The 20,600-nt window shown below is 45.1% G+C and overlaps 2 protein-coding genes across 2 annotated transcripts in view; both read right to left on the bottom strand.

The window, feature by feature from the left end:
• The window catches only part of map3k3 (mitogen-activated protein kinase kinase kinase 3), a 14,515-nt gene extending 4,294 nt beyond the window's left edge, over window positions 1–10,221 (bottom strand). Inside the window, exons 1-14 of the mRNA XM_037978688.1 lie at window positions 9,335–10,221; window positions 7,275–7,346; window positions 6,970–7,094; window positions 5,183–5,223; window positions 4,768–4,867; window positions 4,040–4,153; window positions 3,788–3,908; window positions 2,893–3,026; window positions 2,371–2,444; window positions 2,222–2,289; window positions 2,010–2,105; window positions 1,776–1,937; window positions 1,492–1,640; window positions 639–770 (exon numbers count right to left, since the gene is read on the bottom strand). Coding sequence (XP_037834616.1) covers window positions 639–770; window positions 1,492–1,640; window positions 1,776–1,937; window positions 2,010–2,105; window positions 2,222–2,289; window positions 2,371–2,444; window positions 2,893–3,026; window positions 3,788–3,908; window positions 4,040–4,153; window positions 4,768–4,867; window positions 5,183–5,223; window positions 6,970–7,094; window positions 7,275–7,278 — 1,320 coding nt within the window. The 5' untranslated portion in view covers window positions 7,279–7,346; window positions 9,335–10,221. The remainder of the gene's footprint in view (window positions 1–638; window positions 771–1,491; window positions 1,641–1,775; window positions 1,938–2,009; window positions 2,106–2,221; window positions 2,290–2,370; window positions 2,445–2,892; window positions 3,027–3,787; window positions 3,909–4,039; window positions 4,154–4,767; window positions 4,868–5,182; window positions 5,224–6,969; window positions 7,095–7,274; window positions 7,347–9,334) is intronic.
• Window positions 10,222–10,950: 729 nt separating this feature from the next.
• limd2 (LIM domain containing 2) lies at window positions 10,951–20,486 on the bottom strand. The gene is made up of 4 exons (XM_017419513.3): window positions 20,295–20,486; window positions 13,897–13,941; window positions 13,573–13,709; window positions 10,951–13,486 (listed from the first exon to the last, which is right to left on the bottom strand). The coding sequence occupies exons 1-4, from the start codon at window positions 20,295–20,297 to the stop codon at window positions 13,327–13,329; spliced, it is 345 nt and encodes a 114-aa protein (XP_017275002.1). The 5' UTR covers window positions 20,298–20,486; the 3' UTR covers window positions 10,951–13,326.
• Window positions 20,487–20,600: the final 114 nt, after the last annotated feature.

Genomic DNA, 20,600 nt, shown 5'->3' with positions numbered 1-20,600 from the left:
GGATGGATGATGGATGGATGATGGATGATGGATGGATAGATGGATGATGGATGGATAGATGGATGGATGATGGATGGATGATGGAGGATGGATGTTGGATGGATGATGGATGATGGATGGATGGATGGATGGATGGGTGGATGGATGGATTGATTTTGTGAGGGGTCACGTCAGTTCAGCAGGAGGTTCTACATCAGGGGTGTCCAGTCCTGGTCCCGGACCGCCGTCCTGCAGGTTTTAGATGTTTCTCTGCTTTGACCCGCCTGATCTGAGTGACTAACAGGTTTCTGCAGAACCTGAAGACCTCCTGAGGAGCAGGGACGCATCTAAAACCTGCAGGACGGTGTCCCTCCAGGACCAGGACTGGACACCCCTGATCTACATCGAGGCTCTTGACAGATTGTGTTCTGTAAGCGGATAGAAGGGCTCCTGAGTGAAAACGTTTTCAGACTCAACGAACCAGGTGTGAACGGGCTCTAATACAGCTCAGGTGTGATTGGATATCGTGCATATTAAAGATATCACACACCCCTAATTCATGTGACTGAACTCTAAGACAGCAGCTGAGGAAAAGGCTTCCAGATGCTGATCTGAAAAGAACAATCCCCGCTCCACGAGCGGGTCGAACAGGAACGTACCCCGGGCATGTACTCCATGAAGATGGTGAGGGTCTTCTCGTTGTGGTCCCTCAAACAGCCGTAGTACTGAACAATGCGCTCGTGGTGCAGATTCTTCAGGAGCTGGATTTCACACTCCAGAGCGCTGACCTCCTGTACGGAAACATGAAGAAGGAGGAAAAATATAAACAGAAACGCAACTGGAAACATGTAAACAACAAACGCAGAAAGCAGCTGAACACAGTTCCTGTGTTTCCCTCAGAGAACGACCGAGGACAGGACGGGACGTCTGAGAGACACAAACTAACCCCAAACTCAGAGGCCAGTTTGGTTCGCTATGATCTGCTGCAGGCAGGGTGTGTGTGTGTGTGTGTGTGTGTGTGCCCCTCCAGCACGGCAACAATAACTCAGCACCTCGAAGACACAGGAAGTGACGCGACATGTTTTCTGTCCAGCAAACAGGAAGAGACACTAAAACGGGGAAGAGGGAGGTCCGAGCGGAGGGGTGTGTGTGTGTGTGTGTGTGTGTGTGGAGATATTCTCTTTGTTCTGTTGTTAGATTTCTTTCCTGCAGACGAGTTGTTTTGTTTTTAACTGGAGAGTAAACAAAGCTTGTAACAGAGCAGAAGTAGTTTCATCCTGCTGGACACTCATTTATTTTACAACAAACAAACAGAAATGTTATCATTTATAGGTTATAAAATGAGTTACGTGTTAACAGAAGCAGTTGAGCTTTAATGTGAATGAACGTCTGAGAGGACGTTTCTTTGCAGCACGCGTTAAAAAAGATTCATGTTAGAGTTTCCAGATTAAGACAGCGTCGTGTTTGTTTTGGTCAGAAGTTTAAAAATAACGTTGCAGTTTTCCGTCGCACCTTGCTGGTTTCAGGACTTCCCGGGTCAAAGTGGACTTGTTTGGCAGCCAGTTCCCTCCCGGTGTCGACGTCGTAGCACAGGTACACCCGGCCAAACGCTCCCTGACCCAAGAGTTTCCCCCGACGCCACGTCACCGGAGCACTGGGCGCTGACGGGAAACAAAAAAAGAACACTTTTACTTTCTAACATGTCAGCAGATTCCACCCAGATCTTTCTTTAAACCTGAACACAGTCAGCATGGCCTTCTCTGTGTCTCTTTCAAACAACTCGATGTGTTACTCACACTTGTGGGGGACGGATCGATCCAGCGGACGCAGCCGGCCTTGTGTGTCGACCAGCTGCCAGCTGCCCAGACTCTCCTCGCTGCCGTTCAGCGACCGCCTCGAGGGCACCAGGGTGAACAGGTTCCCCTGGGGGCGGCGGATGCGAGGAAATGTCCGACGGCCTGGAGGAGCGAGGAGAAAACGTCACAGGAGGAAACGACGGCAGCCGGTGAACAAACCGCAGAGGTTCTTACCTTCACTGTGGTCCTTGTAGTGCAGGGAGACGTGGTACCTCCGAGGATAGGTGCCTCCTTTCCCTGCTACTCTGTCGTAAACGTGATTCTCTCTGTCTGCAAGCAGATTCACAAGTCATGTTAGCGTAAAAACTGGATCAAATCTTCATTAAATGACTGATTTAGCTGATAAGCTTCCATGTCCGTGGGAAACTTGGGCGTCTGTTTCTCACCTGAGAACTCCTGACGATTGTCTGGGTGGCTCTTTGCTCGGTGCATCCGGGACTTCCTCAGCGAGAGGCTGTGAGAGCGGAGTAAAGAGGCATTCAGACCATTTCCAAAACCAAACAGACTACGTTCAGGCGTATCCACAAACCATCACCTGTCTGAGCTGCTGTCCAGAGACTGACAGCTTCCAGAAACCGAATTCTCCGCGCTGCTCCAGGGATCCAGGACCTGAGCGCAAAGGAGAGGATTCTTCATGGACAAGAGCGTTCTGCTTATAGACGGGAAAACGAGCCCTAATCTCACACGGAGAAATTTAAGTTTTATTCCACAGTGAGCTATTGAAGCACAACTTATTCATTTTGCAAAAAGGGACTCGTTTTCAGCCCCTCCCTGCAGACTCTAACACAGGGGTGTCCAATCCTGGTCCTCAGGGCCACCGTCCTGCATGTTTTCCTTGTTTCTCTGCTCCAACACACCTGATTCAGTGGTTAAATCACCTCTTCATGTTCTGCAGAAGCCTGTTAATCACCCATTGATTCAAATCAGGTGTGTTGGAGCAGAGGAACAAGTAAAACCTGCAGGATGGCGGCCCTGAGGACCAGGAATGCCCACCCCTGCTCTAATGTAACCCACTCCTGGACCGATGCGGTCCCCGCTCCGAGGCGAGACGACTCACGCACTGATCGCTGGTCTCCGGGATGAACTCCCCCTCGCTGTTTACGCTGGTGTATGAACCTTGGCGGGCGATCCTCTGCTGGTGTTCAGGCACATACCCCGGAGGCGGCGAGCTTCGCCCTGTGCTCTGAGAACCTTGAATCAGAAATTATGAGCATATATTTAAAAATAAAAATCAATCTGCAGCATCCTGTGGTTATCAGTCTTCCACCACGGGTCACTGACGAGTCTGAGCAGCTGCTTAAAGAGCTTTCAACATACAAATCACCCGTTAGAATGGATTACATCTGTATTTAGAGGTTCTGCTAATTGTAACAAGTGTAAACACTTGTATTAGTACATGTATTAGTACATGTATTGGTACTTGGTGGTGGTAAGGACTCGTCTATAAGCATCTTTAGCCTCTGAGGCTTCGATAATTGGAAGCTGCATCATCATTTTTTAAGCCATGTAATCTTCTTCCTCTGAGCTGAAAGTAACTGCAATGATTAGTAACACATCGGTTTCTCTCCTGAGCCACAAAAATTAGGATTCTGTCTTAAAAAAAGCAACAAATGAGAGAAACATCCAACATTAACACTCAGAAAAGAAAGCCCATTTTTTCTCTTCGTGAAAACAAATCAGGCCACTTCTCCGACTCTGTAACAGAAATGCTGTAATCTGATTGGCTGCAGTCCAGCTAGCTTTGTCCACTTATGGTGGACAGGAGAAAGGAAGAGGATCCTTCGCAGGAAAGGGGAAGCAGAAAGGATCGGCGAGAAAAAGAAAGGAAAAGTAGGCGACAGACGAGGAAGCCGAGACGTAACCTGGAACCAGATGTTATTTAAACGATTCTTTACTCGTTTTAAACCATGCTGACACTAAAAGCAGAGACTCTGAGCGAGTTAAACACACACCTGTTGAAAGGTGGCGCCCCCTGGGCTCGGAGGACTGGAAGACGGCGCTGACGTCTCCGGCGGACTGCGAAGACTTGATCCTCACCTGCTTGCAGGACGCGTGGTGAGAAACGGAGGCGGCCTGCAGCGACGGGACGGGAGGAGGAGAAACACGACTGAACGACTGCTAAAAATAAAACAACAAGGAACTCGGGTTTTTCACAACAGGACTCTGAGCTGAGGAAACGGCGGTGGTGCAACAGGACGCCTCACGTTGCTTTGCTTCGGAGCGAGGAGGAGGATCCTGATGCTCTTCATGTTGGAGCTTCTGTCCAGCAGGTCCACTGCCTTGTCCAGGTCGTCCTGTCCCCTCAGAGGAATGGACATCTGCATTAATAATTAAACAACAAAGAAATCATCAGAATGTAAGAAAGAAAAGCATCAATCCGACCCAAACTTTTCTGTTTTTGACCCACAAAACAAAAGCTGCAAAGACTCCTGACCTCGATTATTTATCTCGATCAGTATTTCTCTGAGCTTTATGTCTTTTAAAGCTTTTATTTTGGACTTTGGCTGCTTTTTCACCCATTTTCAGTTCAGTCCTGATCAGAACAGGAAACAGGGAAAGAGACATTTTGTGGAAAAGAAACAAATAAGGCCTAAAATCTGTTTACCTTTCATTAAAATCATCTTTAAGGAATAAAAGAAAATAGCAAAGACCTGAGAAATGTTTCATCCATCAGCTGATAACTCTGGGATTTTACTTCCTGTCTGTCAAACTGTGTTAGATTTCTTATTTTTCATAACTAAAGGAAATAAATAGTGTTTTAGTGACAGACTGCTGGTAACAAAGAGCCTTTTTAAACCTGAATTATTCAAAGATCAGAGTTAAAGAAAACCTGATACGGGACTGAAAAACGAGGAAGACGGCAGCAAGCGAACTAAACCGCGAACTGCTGGCGTGAACAGACGAGAGGACAGGGAAGGTTTTAAACGTTCACCTCGTTGTTCAAATAATGGAGGTCTAACTGCTGCCCGAACACGCTCTCGACTTTCTGCTGAATGTCCTCAAACTGCACCGGCCTTCCGAACATCAAGATTCTGCAGAGAGCGAGAGAGGAATCAGGCAGACGCACAGATTACAGGAGATTTACAGCAGCTGGGGGAAAAACAGCTTCTGACTCATAAAATACACACGAGCGGCTGCAGATTCCTCTCAGTACACCTTTGCATATTTGTGGTTAGCGCTGGAAGCTTCGAGCGGACCGCAGTCTTTTCCCGCTCCGCTCTCCAGCTCGCATACCAGCCGGCTTCCTCGTGCACGTCGGGAACGTGTTGACCTCCAGCTCTCACGTCTACATAAGCTAAACTCTGAGAGCGTTGACCCGACCTGCCGAGTTATGAGCTAAAACTCACCTCCTCTCTCCTGAGTACTCAAACTTTATCCTGACGTCGTCCTAAAAGGACAAAAAAAACAAAATTAAAGAGGTTAAAGAGTTCATTTTCCTGCTTAAACCAGCTCCCGCTCTTATTATTAGAGGTTAATTTCCTCAAAAGGCAGAAAAAAACACACTGATTTGCCCCTTTTTTTGCCCCCGGGAACATTGGCTGGAGACAAATCAGTAAATAGGAAAGAGAAGCCAGGATCGACTGGAAACAGAGAGATGATCCGACTCGGTTCGATCCAAACGTAACAAACTGCGTCGACCAGCTCCTCCTTTTTCTTTGGAAAGTTTACACAGAAACATTTATGTAAAAATTACAAACTGGCAGCGGATTCGGGATTCTGAGCATCGCTGGCAGCTGCAATCTCACAAACTCCTAAAAACCAGGAAATTTAAACTTTAATAATGACTTTTTTTTATTTTAAAGGAAACCCTCTGGAGCCACAAGCAACACAAACTCTGCAGAGATGTAAATTTCACTCATTTTCTGACGTAACATTTGTAAGAAATTATTATTATTTTTTAAAACAATCCTGGATTGGTGACAATATTTTCTTTGGCTGACGGTTTTTTTAACAGAAGAAGAAAGAAAACTCCTGGAATCTGATCAGTTCAGGTTGGAAACCGAAGGTCAGGGAAGAAATCTGAGCTTTTTGAAAGTTTTCACAAGTTTTTAACTTCCAGCTCTTTCACTCAGGTGTTAAAATAAACTTATTATTAATCCCGAACGATGCATCAGTTTTTATTTTTCCAACCAATCGAATCATTTCTTTTTGTGCTGTTTTAGGCAAACATTTCAGCTCATCCAGGAGATCTTTGCTGAGACTTTTGGTCTTTGTAACTTTTTTACCTTCTTTGCAAATATTTCCTCCATAGAAATACATCAAAATCCCTTCAGTTGTTTCCAGAAAACATTGCTCTTTTTTCTACCTTAAATTCTTTTTAATTGTAACTAACCTTCTGCTACTTTCAGCTAGCCTTTCACCAGCTACCATTGTGCTACTTTTAGCTCCTAAATGTTTAAAACATCAAAACAAACATCATACTTCAGAGTAGATAGAAGCTAAAAGTAGCTTTCAGCTAAACTTTTTCTAATTTACCGTATTTTACGGACTATAAGAACTTAAAGCCTTCAATTTCCACAAAAAATGACGCCTTATATATTTAAGAAGTCGTGATGTTTTGGTTAAACTACAAAGCCGCGGCGCTCGCAGCATTAAGGCTCAGTTATAGTCGCGCAGGCTCCGCCCACAGCGAGCGGTGCTTACGTCGGAGCCGTATCCTTCCGTAAGTTTAGAACCGTTTGATTATCTTTGGGATCTCTCACAGAGGGATCATAAAAATGCTGATACAGACGAACCAGCTCCGCTAGAGCACCGAAATCCTCCATTTTGAATGGAGCGGCACATGAGGTCCGCGTCAAGTTACAAAAAATCGGGAGGTTCACGACGACGCGCCTTATATGTGACAAAAGTTTGAAAATGGACCTTTCAGCGAAACTCCGTCTTATAATCCCTGTAGTGCGGAAAACACGGTAACGTTATGGCTAACTTTTTGCAACTTTAAATTAGCGTTTTGCTACTTTGCCTCTCATTCCAGGCTCGCTAAAAGCTGCTTCAGGATGGCGTTTCGCTACTTTCAGCTTTGAGCTAAAGCTCCGCCTCTTTTAGCGTTAACAAGTCAGTTTCAGCCTCTTCAGCAATCAGAATTTACACAGAAATAAAATCCGATTTGTCTGATATTGAAACAGGGCCACACCTGTCTGTTAGCCTGCGCCGCCGCCGTCTTCGGTTTGCCGCTGTCGTACGAAAACACCGGCTGGCGCCGCGTCATCTGGAGGGCGACCAGGTCCTTCATTATGGAGTGGAGAGCCTGCCTCTCGTCTGCAGAGGACAAAAACAGAGGATCTGGGTTGGAGACGCCGGTTCCCATGTTGGATCTCAGGTTTGGACAAACATCATCCAGCAGGGAACCAGAACCCAGTCCTCCTCCTGACCGTGTCAGGAGCCGCAGACCGGCACCGAATGTCCGTTTAGGATAAAACCAAGAAGGAGCAGACTTACTCATCCTGGCTGCGATCGGTCCTCAAACCCGTCTTCAGACTTCTGCCTCCGATGGGCCGAACCGCCTACAGCCTGCGCTGCCAAACACAAGCACGTTAGCATCGTTAGAGACGTCGCCGAGGCAACCAGAGGTTCGAAGGACGAGAGCATCTCAGAACTTCGACCGACACTTTCCTGAGAGGCCGTCAAATCTGAGAAACACCGGAGCTGCGATCTGCTCGTCTTACTCATGATTGGATCTAATTACTCCTAAAAACTTTGTTTTAATTCAGAAATGAAAACATTCAGCTCCTTCAGGAGACGGAGCTCCAACTTTTTACTTTATGAACGTGATCCTTTTTACAGATATTTAACTTTTTATAAATATTATCCTCATAGAAACACATCAGATCTCTTCAGTTGTTTCAAAAACATCGTTTCAGTCAAAACTCTGCATTTTTATCATTAATGCTACTTTTTAGCCTTTGGTTTCAGTTAGCTTTTAGCTTATCTTAGGTTCACAGATCAGGAAGCAGCCGTTTCTTCTCAGTTTAGCTCATTTATGAAGCTGATGTTGGAACTTGGACTCGGTCCGCTCCACAAACCGGGTCTGACTCGAGTCGGGTCAACTCCGGTCGAAGAGACAAGGAGACAACCAGAGCCTGAGGACGGGACAGGAGGGGACATCTGTCCAGATCCACAGTCTCAGAGGGGGAAAGGTTAAAGTTCTGCGCTCAGAATCAGCAGCCGAGGCACCTGAGGCACCTTCCGTACCGATGCTGAGGATTTCTGGGTAATAATCACCCGCAGGAATGCCGGGAACGTCCGTCTGCGGCCGGCAGAGCGTGACCGCAGCGCTTTAAAGTTTCCGCTGCTCGCAGATGGTCCAGCCGCCGGAGTGGGCGCCAGAACCGCTCCAGCTGTGGCGTGTTCTGACCCACAGAGAACCCCGGACTTTATGAAGTGGTGACTCTCACTGCTTCACCGGCAGAGTCGTTTAAATAATAACCAATGGCCTTCCCCTCTCCTCCCTCCACCTTCGGCGGAGTTTAATGACCCTCCGGTGTGGAATGTGGGGAATTCAATTGAGAACAAGGCGACTCTGAACCGACCGGCCCGATTTATTTTCCTTGTATCACGTTTCCAGGACCGGGAGGATTTAGACGGATTTTCCTCGGCGCTCAGTCCTCCGTCTGCTCCGAAGGCTGTTTAGTCTGAGCCGAGGTCCTCTTCGTCTCGGAGCCAGAGGTGCATCTGGACTCCCGACCCGACCCGACCAGACGCCTCTCCCGTTTCAGGTGCACATGTGCTTCTGGTTTAGGGCGACCCGACGAATTTACATATTTCAGAATCGACAAAAAGAGGCGAGACTGCTGGCTTTGGCATCGCCGCGCTTCCAGGCTTCCTGTGTTTTTACAACGGAAAACAGACGGATGTATGGAAAATATGTCCAAAACCGGGCCGGTTCTGGACCTACTCTTTATTCATAGCTTCAAGATAAAACGTTGGTTCTTCTGCGAACTAAAAACATACTTTTACTGAGTTTAATCCAACTTCATCTCAGCCTGTTTGAATTTTGGTCGAACCTCAATCTGTGATCTGGCGAAATGTTCCGACCCGTTAGCGCTTGAGGATGACTCTCGGCTACTACCACGCCAAGTTTTAGCTCAGTGTCTGTAAAACTGACGGCGTTTCAGCCGTTTCTGCGCCGGCTCAGGTTCTGAGAGTTTCACCTAAATTCATCCGAGTGGTTCGTGAAATATTTTGCTAACAGACAGACTGTTGGAACAGCGATCGGTCGGAGGAGGCATATAAATCTACGCCTTCGAAGCGACCTCAGTCACGTCGCATTTCGTCTAAACTCTTACGTCACCATCCTGCGCCGGAGGAATGGAGCGGAACGGCTGCAGACCATCCACGCTGGGGCTGCATTTCAACTTCCTGTCCTCTCAGACCCCAGCTCCGCCCACCCCAGCCCGGTTCTGCTGGAGTCATTCCTTCCCACGGTCGCCACAACGCGCCGCTCAGGACGAAAACGATGCCTGGAGGCGACCTGCAAAGTCAGAAACGAACCGTCTCACCTGGCAGATCTGCTGCTGTCGCCCAGGTCCATGGAGAGAAGGCGTGTCAGTGAAGGCACCACCATGGGTGATGGAGGTGGCTAACCCTCCCTCCCCCACAGGGATGGGGGGGGGGCTGTCCCGGACAGTTAAAACCAAACAACAAAGTCCAAAAAAAAAAACAAATCAGAAAGGCTGCGAGCTCCAAATAAATGTTCCTGTGGAAAATCCTACATCTGATCCCAGCTGCAGCCCGGGATCTCTGGAAAACTCAAATTTCCAAAACATGTTTGGTAATTCTCCCTGGATGTTTTCAGGCTCCCCTGACAGACAGATCTACCATCTGTGGGTTCATCTTAGCAGCTTTTATAAAAAACAAACAAACAGTTTTTTAACCTCATAAAGGCGCTGAAAACCCGATCATGCGAGTACTTCAGGGCCCGACCCGACTGTTGGAAATCACAACAAAACTCCAATTACGCATTAAAAACACTTTAAGGAAAGAGTTTCTTCTACGGGCTGGCGTTTTGAAAATCCGGATAAAAACTTTAAAGTTTAAAGCTGCGCATCCTGCAGCCGGGATAAACTTTTTTTAAAAAAAAGTAAAAATAAAATAAGCGCTTTTTCACAACCAAAACAAAAAGCGACAAAACAGCCTCCGAGAGACTGCGTCAAACTTCCTGACAGCGTCGAGGCGCCACCGGAACCCGCGATTCTTCTTCGAGTGTCCCGAAAAACTTCTGTCCCCCGCTGTCCCCCACTGTCCCGCCCCACGGACGCGTGTTTTCCGTGTGTCCACACACTCGTAACGACCCGGGACGAACTCCACCGGGCGGCTCTCTGGTCGGTAAACCGCGGGGCCGCGGGGACGCGCTGTTACTCGGTAGAGATTTTTTCTGCGGGCGCGCGCGCAGGTTATTAGAGAGGGGAGGGAGGGGGCGGAGCATCTGTGACGTCAGTGAGGCGTTGAAAACTGTCGGAGAATCGTAACCACCGGCGCTGCGTGGATTCTCTGCCTTTATACTGGAATAAAAACGTGATTAATTAAAGGGCTACCGCTCCAAAAAAGAATAGATATCACCCGCCGCATTTTATGCCCCATATTTTGACTAATTTTGATCAAACCTTCCATCCATCTTCTGTCGCTTATTTGTGGATCTGGAGTCTTCTTAGAGACTCTCCAGATCCTCCTGGAGGATCCCAAGGTGTTCCCAGAGCAGAGAGGATACATAATCCCTCCAGGAAGTTCTCGGTCCGCCCTGAGGTCTCTTCCCAGTTGGACATGCCCGGAAAAACCTCCCAAGGGAGGTGTCCTGATCAGATGAACCACCTCAGCTGACTCCTTTCGTTGAGGAGAAGCAGCAGCTCTGCTCCGAGCTCCCCACCTCCTCTCTAAGGCCGAGCCGGGCCTGAGGAAGCTCATTTCAGCTGCTTGGATCCGGGTCAAACCTTGTGATCTTGTGCGATATCTCATGAGGCCTCGTGTTGGCGCTGTCAGGATAACTCTCAGCTACTACCACATCAAAGTTTAGCTCAATGTTTGTAAAATTTATCAAATTATTGTCTTCTTTATCTGTGGTGAAAGGAATCAACAAAGTCAGAGGAAAACTGATTCAACAAACCACAAAACCACAGCAATAAATCAACACCAGCATTTTATTTTATTTTCAAAAGCATGTAAAAAAACAAAAAAAATCATAATTAAAAACAAAGATTGTGTATCGATGTAAAAACGGGGCGAACCAACAGACGCCGGAGGAGTTGAGGGGTAAACAGACTCTTTTTGCTGTAAGGCCTCCTCCTTCCACATTTATCACGTCTCGGTGACGACAGCCGTAACAGAGGAAGTTTATCACAGACACGTAATGACTCACAGGTTTAACATTAAAACATCCACCTGAGCCTCTGGGCACCTGTGTAAAGTTTACCTTGTCTGCTTTGACAATAAAAACACAAATTCACAGATTTCGTTGCAGTACCATGGCAAACTGTGGTAAAACGATGACGACGGCGTTCGTTAAGACACGTTCTCTGTGATCCAGAGGACGATTCCAAAGTTAAAACGACGACAAATGGGTTATTTTACACTAAAAGAATAAGCTGCTGGTTCGGTGAACGCGTACGAATGATGATTTCACACAATGAGTCCAGCTATTTATTTCTAAGGCTTAAAAAAAGAAAAACAAAAAACATCATCTTCAGTTCAACCCTCTTTTCTGCACAGCATGCTCAGATTCACAGTAAACCTTCATATCATTCAGCCGTCTGAAACACTCCCACGTTTTTATAAAATGAGACATTTTAATGGCTTCAGATTGTATTCGAGGAAAGATAAACGTGAGAACAAGTTTTAAAAAAGCTTTTACAATTAAAAAAGGATGAGAAGCAGTCGATGTGCAGCAGCTGCACTGAAGACCGAGGCAACATATTCAAAAAGGCCATGTTGAGTTGATGAGCGGATGAATTCCCTTTCTTTCACACTTTCTCCAGCAGGGGGAGCTGTGCGCCTGCAGGCACACATCAGGGGACCAGCGATCCATACACCAATTATAAAACTAGTATTTTATTAACAATAGGTCCGCGTGCGAAGCTGATGAACCCGGAGAATAATAATAATAAAAACCAACAGAACTGAGAGGGACGAATGCACAGACGTGGTACTAATATCACTAAATAAACATCATGTAATCATAGATTTGTTTTACAGCTTCAAACACAGACTCCTTGAAGGAATGCTTATCGCCCGCCGCCCTTCAGGGCAGAGATTTAAACTCTTGTAAAAGTGTGAGACGTGAGGTCGGGATGACTCTCAGCTACAACCACAGCAAATCCGACCTCAGCGTTTGTGACACTGACTGAGTTACAGCCATCTGCGTGTTTGGTACAGTTGCTCAGCTGTGGCGGCCATCTTGAATGTGATTAATCAGCTGTGAATCCTTCGGCGGCGGGCGATAAAATCAGAAGTCCAGCTGACTTTTATTCTCCCAGCATTTAGGATTCAAACCTCCACATCGACGCTCACCCAGTTTAGACATTAAACGACTATCATGCTCGAGACAACAAAGAAGCAAAACTGCGAAACTTTCTGAAGGTTCGTCTCGTCTCGTCATTTATGAATTCTTTAAATCAAACATTTACAGTTACATCTAAAAGGTTCAAGACGAAGCCTCGGTTTGTTGTTGATTTTCAACACGGTGACGGAAAACGGCGCCTAGTTGTGCAAAGTGAGAGCGCGGCGAAGCGGGAAGTAATCACAATCCACAGATCTATTTACAGGTAGTATACAAAACCAGTTTCTCATCTAAGAAATTGTTTCCAATGCGTCAATGAAACACGACCATTCACAACACGAGCGATGGATGCAGTGTTTCATTCAGTCACACCGACATGCAAAAACAAGACTGAGAGCGCTCATTTAAAGTAAAATAACTACTTGATGAATTGAGGATTAATAAAAATAACTGCAAAAACACGAGGTGAGCTGTTGTCGATGTGCGCGGTTCTTCTACAGTACTCTGTACCCTGTTTGATCAGACAGACAACTGAAACGATTACGTGTTAGAACGGGGGAAAACGGGAGATCTGAACCTTTTTCTTGATGGTCGGGGTAAAAACTGACCTGAGTGCATGCTCTGCTGCAAACACTGATGCACTGAAACCGGTTTGAAACGTTTGCCTGAGCGTACAGTAAGAGTAGTTCACGACAAAACAAAATGGTGCAAATTATGTTTACGATTCAAAAATAAAATTCTAATTATGTTTTGATACACTTCCTGTTTTGGTCACGATCAATTACCAGTTCCTAACTGGTAACTGGAAAGTAATTCAAGGAAAATTAATAAAATGATCAAGAAAACTGAATGTATTTTAAAAATGTGTGTTTCGTGTCTGGCGGTGGCGTTTAAAAAGCGTGTGTGTGTGTGTGTGATTTAAGTGAGGAATGCGTGTATCGTAATCTGCTGAAGGAGGAACAGGAAGAGGCAGATCTCTGGTGGGAAACAGTCGGACGGCGTCTACGGTGACTTGGTTATATTATCTGTCTCCTTGGAGGCCCAGAGCTCTTTGTGCTGCTTGCGCCCGAAGCCCTCGTCGTAGTTCCCTTTGCTCTTGAAAAGCTGCTGGAAGTGCGGTTTGCAGTAAAACTCGCCCTGAAGAGCTGCAAAGGTGCCCAGGCTGCAGGGAGGACGGCAGGTTAACGTCAGAGCGAGGAGTTTGTCAAACACTCACACAGAACCAACACAGAGTGCGTCTGGGTTCACCTGAGCTTGGCTTTGCAGTGCTTGCAGCAGAAGCACGCCGAATGGAAGACCAGGTTGTCGGCGACCAATCTCTCCATGGGGTAGACTGTCTTCTTACACGATGAACACACCTCCTTCGGCGTCTTAAAGCTGAAGGACTGAGCACATCCACACAGTTCATTAACACACCGGCAGCTGGACCCGATGACACGATGAAAGATGTCGCGAACAAAAGAACCAGACGACGGTGAAAAGCCTTGTTTGCTCTCCTGTGAGATGAAAGGCTGACGGCGGCAAAGTGGGGCGAGTAAAACACACAGACGAACAAGGAGAAATGTTTGTTACCTTGGATCGCTGGACAGGTTTCTCCTCAGAGTTGGTTCTGGTGTCCTGGGAAGGAAAAGACAAATGCATTAAACACACATTATGATATTTGACCTGTCAGATCAAACCAACACCAGGGAAACGCTACATGCTAGATGAGTTTTCATAGATTTAAAATGATCAAAACAAAAGCAGACTCAACAGGAAAGACAGCAGCTAAAAGCTAAAAGTAGCAGAATGATAGCTAAAGTTAAAATCAGAGAAGATTATTTTTAAATAAAGGTAAATATTTAAAAAACAAACGTCACAGCTGTGTTGTCCTGAATGAGGAAAAGTTCAAATAGCTGAAAGTGTGCTGTAGTTAGAGCCCAAAGAACCGTACGGAACCATCATTAACAGAACAGCCTGAACAGGATCGATATTTAGTTTCCTGCGTGTTCGTCGTGTCAGTCTGATCCATCTGCCCCGCTGCACCCCGGGGAGCGGATCAGGTGCCGTCTGTCTGCTCCTGAGAGCCGAGCTGTGGGCCGCCCTCAGCAGAACCACGAAGAAAAACGTTTCTGGTGACGCAGCCAACCTTTTCCATTCAACCAGTTATTAAACGCAGGAAACAGGCGGCCGGCCAAACTCCGCTGCAGACTTTGCTGGAAGGCCTTTATGTAAGGTGGTTCTGCCGGAGCTGGGGCCGTTAGCAGAGCTGCAGATAGAGAGGATACTCCAAACAGAGATAAGAGATGAGCTGACTTCTCTGTCCACAATCCATTAAATGACAGACGAGACCAAACGTCAAGCAAAAAAATAAAAAAGAGGCAATAACTAAATGAAACTGCAACAATTTAAAGTGGTTTAAATGTCAGCTTTTATTCTGAAACCTGTTTGTATTAGAGTATATTTACTGTATGTGATTCATACAGAATATTAGGCTTCAGTCTGTTTAAAACTGCTGAACTTTGGGTAAATCAGTCTAACTTTAACCCAGTTAACGCTGACAACGAAACCATGCTGGCTGATGTGAAACCAAACATATCAGAGTAACTGAATGGTAATATTATCTCCTCTGCCACTGATCCTGATAGTTTATATTTCTTTGTGAAAAGCAGGCCTGCACAGACGATAAGGACAAACAGAGAGGGTGTTGTCTGCAGTTAGGACAACCGGATGAGGTTTTGTAACAATTAGTTCATTAACAGTGAGAGCATTCATCTTCCTGTGGATGGAATCACTTCCTAACATTCGTCCATCTCCTCTTTTACTCTTCGGAGCTGCAGTTCGCTACCAGACGGCACACACTCCGGGTTATCGGGTACGCTGCACGCTAAACCACTTCCTGTTGCTCTAATTCAGCTGCTGAGACAAGACGACTTTCATCTTTTTCATGAAGTAAAAGTAGATATTTTTTGTTCACTTTGAAGGAAGGTGGAAACGGTGGAGCCATGAAAGGAAACCTGATCGAAAATTTTCCTGGTGGAAACTCAGCAGTGAGATTAGACACCATGTTAGGGGTTCGGTAGGCGCTCCACAAACACAAACATCTCTCGTGCCATCCTGTCTTCTGTTACCTTATATGTACACGTCTCAGTTTCCCCCAAACAGCCCGGATGTGGCAGGAAGCTCTTACGACACACTCGTTTCCCTCTGTCTAACAAGGAACTCACACAGACAGTTGTAAGTCACTCAAGTGTCAACTTACTGTAGTTTCTTTCTTGTAACTGTCTGCTAACAACACCTAACTGCAAAATGAGCAAAAAGGATAAAACCTGAGACTCTCCTTACAGGCAGATAATCCATAAGGTGTTCAAAACGAGTTTTTATAGTTTTCTTTATCTCCAGCACCTTCTCAACTGCTACTAAAAAATGACATTTTCTGTGAAGTCAGCTAAATATCAGCTGAAATGTGTTGAAGAAGCTAAAACTGCAGTGTTCAACAGCTAAAACAAGCACTAAAATGAGCAAAGCAGCAGCTAAAACTGGTAAAAAGGCAAGTAAAAACCCAAAATGGCAAAACTACCTACAGGCTAAATGTAGCAGAACTGTAGCTAAAGGCTAAAAGGAGCAGAATGGCAGCTAAAAACAGCACAGCAGCTAAAAACAGTAGTAGTAGAACAGTAGCTAAAGTTAATTGTAACAACCTAAAAGTAGAAGAAGTAGCAAAATGGCAGCCAAAAGTAGCTGAAAGCTAAATATAGCACAAGAAGTCACAAATAGAGCGAAGTTAATGTTTTTAAAGGAACTGAGGATATTTTAATTTAAATGGAGTTAAATGTTTTAATAAAAGAAATTACCCACTCGAGCAGTTTGAGTCCAAAGAAACGTCTGAAACAAACTGTTAACAGAAAACAAGCGTGTGATGCTGACATAAACATCTTACAAGGATTACTTTCAGCTAAGTGTCGAAATCTTTTTTGCAAAAGAGCTTCAACCTTCGGCTCTCAGCATCCGTGCCTCAGCTTAATCTCGGCTCGTTGCGACACCCGGTTGATTGCAACGAGTTCCTTGTTCTTTTAGAAATACCTTCCTAAGTATCAAATTACACGCATATTTTTCTGTTTTCTCTTCTGAGAGTTAAATATCTGTTTGCTCAGCCTGAGGCTGCAGCTGCTTCAGTTTGGATTTTTACAAAACGTTTCCTTCTTTGGATTAAACAAATATGACTCGAGCTTTCAAAGTGCAGAGAGATGTTTTTCATAAAAGCATCAATCTGCTTTAAACAGTAACATGTAACAGCTTACAGGTTTGGTCCTGACTCTGCACCGGGGATATTCAAACAAATATTTTTAAATCATCAATCCTTCTCTCCTGTCTGTGAAAGAATTCCACCGTGTTTTTAGTGTCTAAATCGAGTGTTTGGGAGTAAAACAGTGTTTACAGGAGCTTCCTTCTGTAAATACAAGTCAATTAAACTGTTCCATAAACTCCTGCAGGTATTACAGAGGTCAACACGCTGCAACACAAACATTTAATCATCGATGACTTTATTGGACGATTCACTGCAGCCGGTCCTTTAAAGGGAAGGAGGTGTTACGGTTTTAAAAACTGCCTTCTGCCGTTTCACCAAAATAAGGCTCCGAGTCTTTATTTTTAGAAACACGATGGTTGTGTAACCATTCGGGAACGAAGGGACGAAAAAATGTGAAGCAACTCGAACTCAAACAGTTTAAACGACGTCCGACTTTAAACTAAAACTGGTAACAGAGAGCCAGGAGGCTGTCGTTTGTTAACTCAGCTGAAATTAGAATCACACGTAACGTTATTATCTCAACACGAGGCGGGCGACATGCATTCCTCCAAGGAATGCTTTAATCTTTAAATCTTGTTCTGGAAGCCGTGACGTCGGTCCAACTCCTGAAACAGCAGCAAGTAAACTCTGAATGTTCAGAGACAAATTTATTTTTAAAATCTGGAGTTTTAGAGACAGAAACTGTTCGGTTGGAGGAGATGGCGTGCGGAGTCATCACGCCAGTCTGCCGCTACTTCCCCTCCTCCAAACTTCCTGTGTGGGACAGAAACGGTGACGGGACAAGTTTCACAGGGCATTCAGTTCACGTCGTTTTTCTGCTTCCTGCTGAATGTTTGTTTATTGAGATAAACGTCTAAAAAGCAGAAGTTAGAATTAAAACCTGCTGATTACTGCTGCGTGGAAATTATTTCTGTGAAATCTTATGATGGAAAACCAATAATTCAAAATTAAAACAAGTCTTCTTTAAGCGACAGAATTAGAACTTTCTGTTCCACGTTTCCTTTTTGATAATCTGTTAATTTAACGAAATAATAAAACATTTCAGCTGCTCTGTAATTTGCATATCTCATTTCTGAGAAATCGGCTGCTTCCAGATAGACAGAAAGAAAAACTAACTTTTTTTTCCGCCTAATTTGTAAACAGTGAGATTTATCCATCAAACTGTGAAGCCGCAGAAACTTCAGTTCCTTCTTTAAACCCTGAAATGATTTTCATTTCAGAGGACACGGACTAACAGGTCTGCACGGGACCAAAACCTGGATGTTCGGAAGAACTGCGGCCTAATTTGAGACGTTTGAAAAGCGCCACGCCCGACACCAGCGTCATCGTGGACCGAGGACGTGGAGACATTTTACAATCAAATTATTTAGGACAACACGCCTCGTCAAGTCCCGGAGGAACAAGCAGCAAGAAGGAATCTGACAGGCAAATATCTGCTTCACAGTCGCAGCTGGAGTTCCCTCACAGACCTGCGAGGGACAAGGACAGGAGGACAAGGACCTGTGAGGGACAAGGACAGGAGAACTAGAAAGAGGGGACAAGAACAAGGAGACAAGAACAAGAGGACAAGAATGAAAGGACAAGAACGAGTGGACACGAATAGGGGGACAAGAACAAAGAAACAAGAACAGGAGGACAAGAATAAGAGGACAAGACCGAGGACGAGGTGTGGAAATAAATCCTGTAAGCTGTGCTCACAAAGTCCAACATAATTAAAAAATGTGAGACGTTAAGACGCCGTGGGAAACTGGAGTGTTTCTAAAACGATCTCGCCTGCAGGTCCGAGTGGGTCGGCACAGACGGAGACAGAGACAGAGACAGAGACAGACAGAGACACTAAACTGATTTAAGCTCCTGGAAGTTAAAAAACAACAGCTGATAATAATAAAATATTAAAAATAGTCATAATGTTTTGGCTTTCTAAATGATCTTTAGCTGCAGGCTGAGAGATGGGTTCTGTTCTCCCTGAGCCGGGCTTGTTGGACCGGCACCGCAGACGACTGAAGAGCTCTGTCTGGTGGCTGTTTTATAAATAAACCACGTCTAGTAAAAAAAATAAAATAAAAACTACAGAAACTGAAGGAGCCGAAACTGAGCTGTTAGTTACAACAAGGAGAACAGCTAAAAGGAGCTGAATGTAAGCTAAAAGAAGCAAAGTGGCAGCAAGAATGAGCTAAATGGCAGCTAAAAGCTACAAATATCATAAAAAGATAAAAACAGAACATTTTGGTTTGAAGGGATTTCATGTATTTTAGTAGGAAACTTGATTTAAAATGACGTTAAATGTTTTAAAAAGTATAACAGAAACTGAAAGTCGACTCTTCCCCTGAAGAACGTAAAGACAGTAAACTGACGACTTCCTCAGTTGATGTTATACTTCAGGACAAAAAGGGAACGAAGCATCTTAAAAGCACCGGCTCACAAACATCGATTTTGTGTTTTTTGCTGCAGCTTTATGGCTCAAACTTGAACCCCTGACAGGAAATTATGCCCTCCCTTCTTCAACGTTTAGACATAAGACACTTCCTGGATGCACATTTAATCATGTCTCAGCGTCTTTAAAGCGGTGAAATCAGACATAGTACGCGTCGCCTGAGGCCCCATCTTTGGTTTATCCTGAGGGCAAACGAAGGAGGAAAAACTGAAACGAGACGAGGATTAATTTCACCAGAACTGGAAACAAAGACGAGCCAAAGTATCACCGAGCTGTCAGCCGATCCAGTCATGGTGGCAGGCGATGAAAACAACACTTCTTAAGCCCTGCAGCCATATGTCAGGGGAATAATTAACAACTGATGAGGCTGCAGAGCTTGGGGCGGATAAAACAGTGAATTAAACACAAACAGGCTGCAAAACACACCTGGATTTGGTCCTCAGGTGTGCAGTTTTCATCCAAAAGGGGGGTAAAATAAAAAAAAAGCTTCAGTGCACATTTAAATAAAATTAGCTCCAAGTTCCAGCAAGAACCAATCCACTTTAATCCCAGGGTTATGATCCGGATTATATCTGTTAGATCTAAATAAACCCTTTAAGCAATTTAAAGAAACCAAAGATTAAATGGATTTTGCTCATCAAAACATAAAGTTAAAGTTAAGGATGCTTTTAAAGCACTGAATGATCTTAAAACCAAGCTGCTCACTAAATCCAACATTATATTTACTGATGTATTTATCTTTTTTTGTTACAGTGCATTTATGAGTCAGGTATTACACCTTATGTGCTAACATCAGGGATGCTAACTGTAGCTAAAAAATAAACAAAAACATGAAAACAGAACAATATTAGGCATAAAAATAAATGTACAAATCGGCTAATAATACATAGGAGGGGTGTTTGAGTTGTTGCTGACCAGAGAGAAGTGATAATATGGTTTGGTGTGATTATTTAAAGTGAAATCTGATTGTTTTGTTGATTTTAATTAGCCTTCAGGTTAGCCGTCGGTTAGCATCTTAAAAAGCGCCGCGGCGGGGGGATGCGGATTCTTCACGGGGGGATTTAAAAGCACTCCGAGGGGCGTGAATAAATAAATCACAGCCTTCCTGGATAACCAGGAGAGGGGGGTGCACCATCACCTCACCTCTTCTATGACCACAAAAATAAATAAATACAAATAAAAAGAGAGGAGGCTGAAGCAGAACGGAGACCGGCGGAGGGAGGAGAGGACCAACGGTCGAGCACTCACCATCTGCCCTGGTTGTCTGTGGCACACCGGCGGATAATCAAACTTCTTCTCCCGGAGCCTGGAGGCGGATTGTTGTTCTTGTTTTAAATATTTCTGCTCCTTCTCTCGGCTTCGGGGGTGGAAGCTGGACCCGGCGCCCGGCGGTGTGAGTTTTTCTCCGCTCCTCGTCTCGCTTTTCAATAGAACCGTTTTTTTTTTCTCCCCCCCCTCCTTTCTCCGGCAGGATGTCGCACGCGATTGGTTCCCGTCTGCTCGTGACGCCTTCGCGGCTTATCGGAGAAATGAAAACTGCGACGCGTATTACCA

The sequence above is a fragment of the Kryptolebias marmoratus genome, linkage group LG12 (assembly GCF_001649575.2).
Source record: "Kryptolebias marmoratus isolate JLee-2015 linkage group LG12, ASM164957v2, whole genome shotgun sequence".
In the NCBI taxonomy this organism is placed as follows: Eukaryota; Metazoa; Chordata; class Actinopteri; order Cyprinodontiformes; family Rivulidae; genus Kryptolebias; species Kryptolebias marmoratus.
Note: the sequence above shows the minus strand (reverse complement) of the source record. Positions and strands in the feature narration are given on the sequence as shown.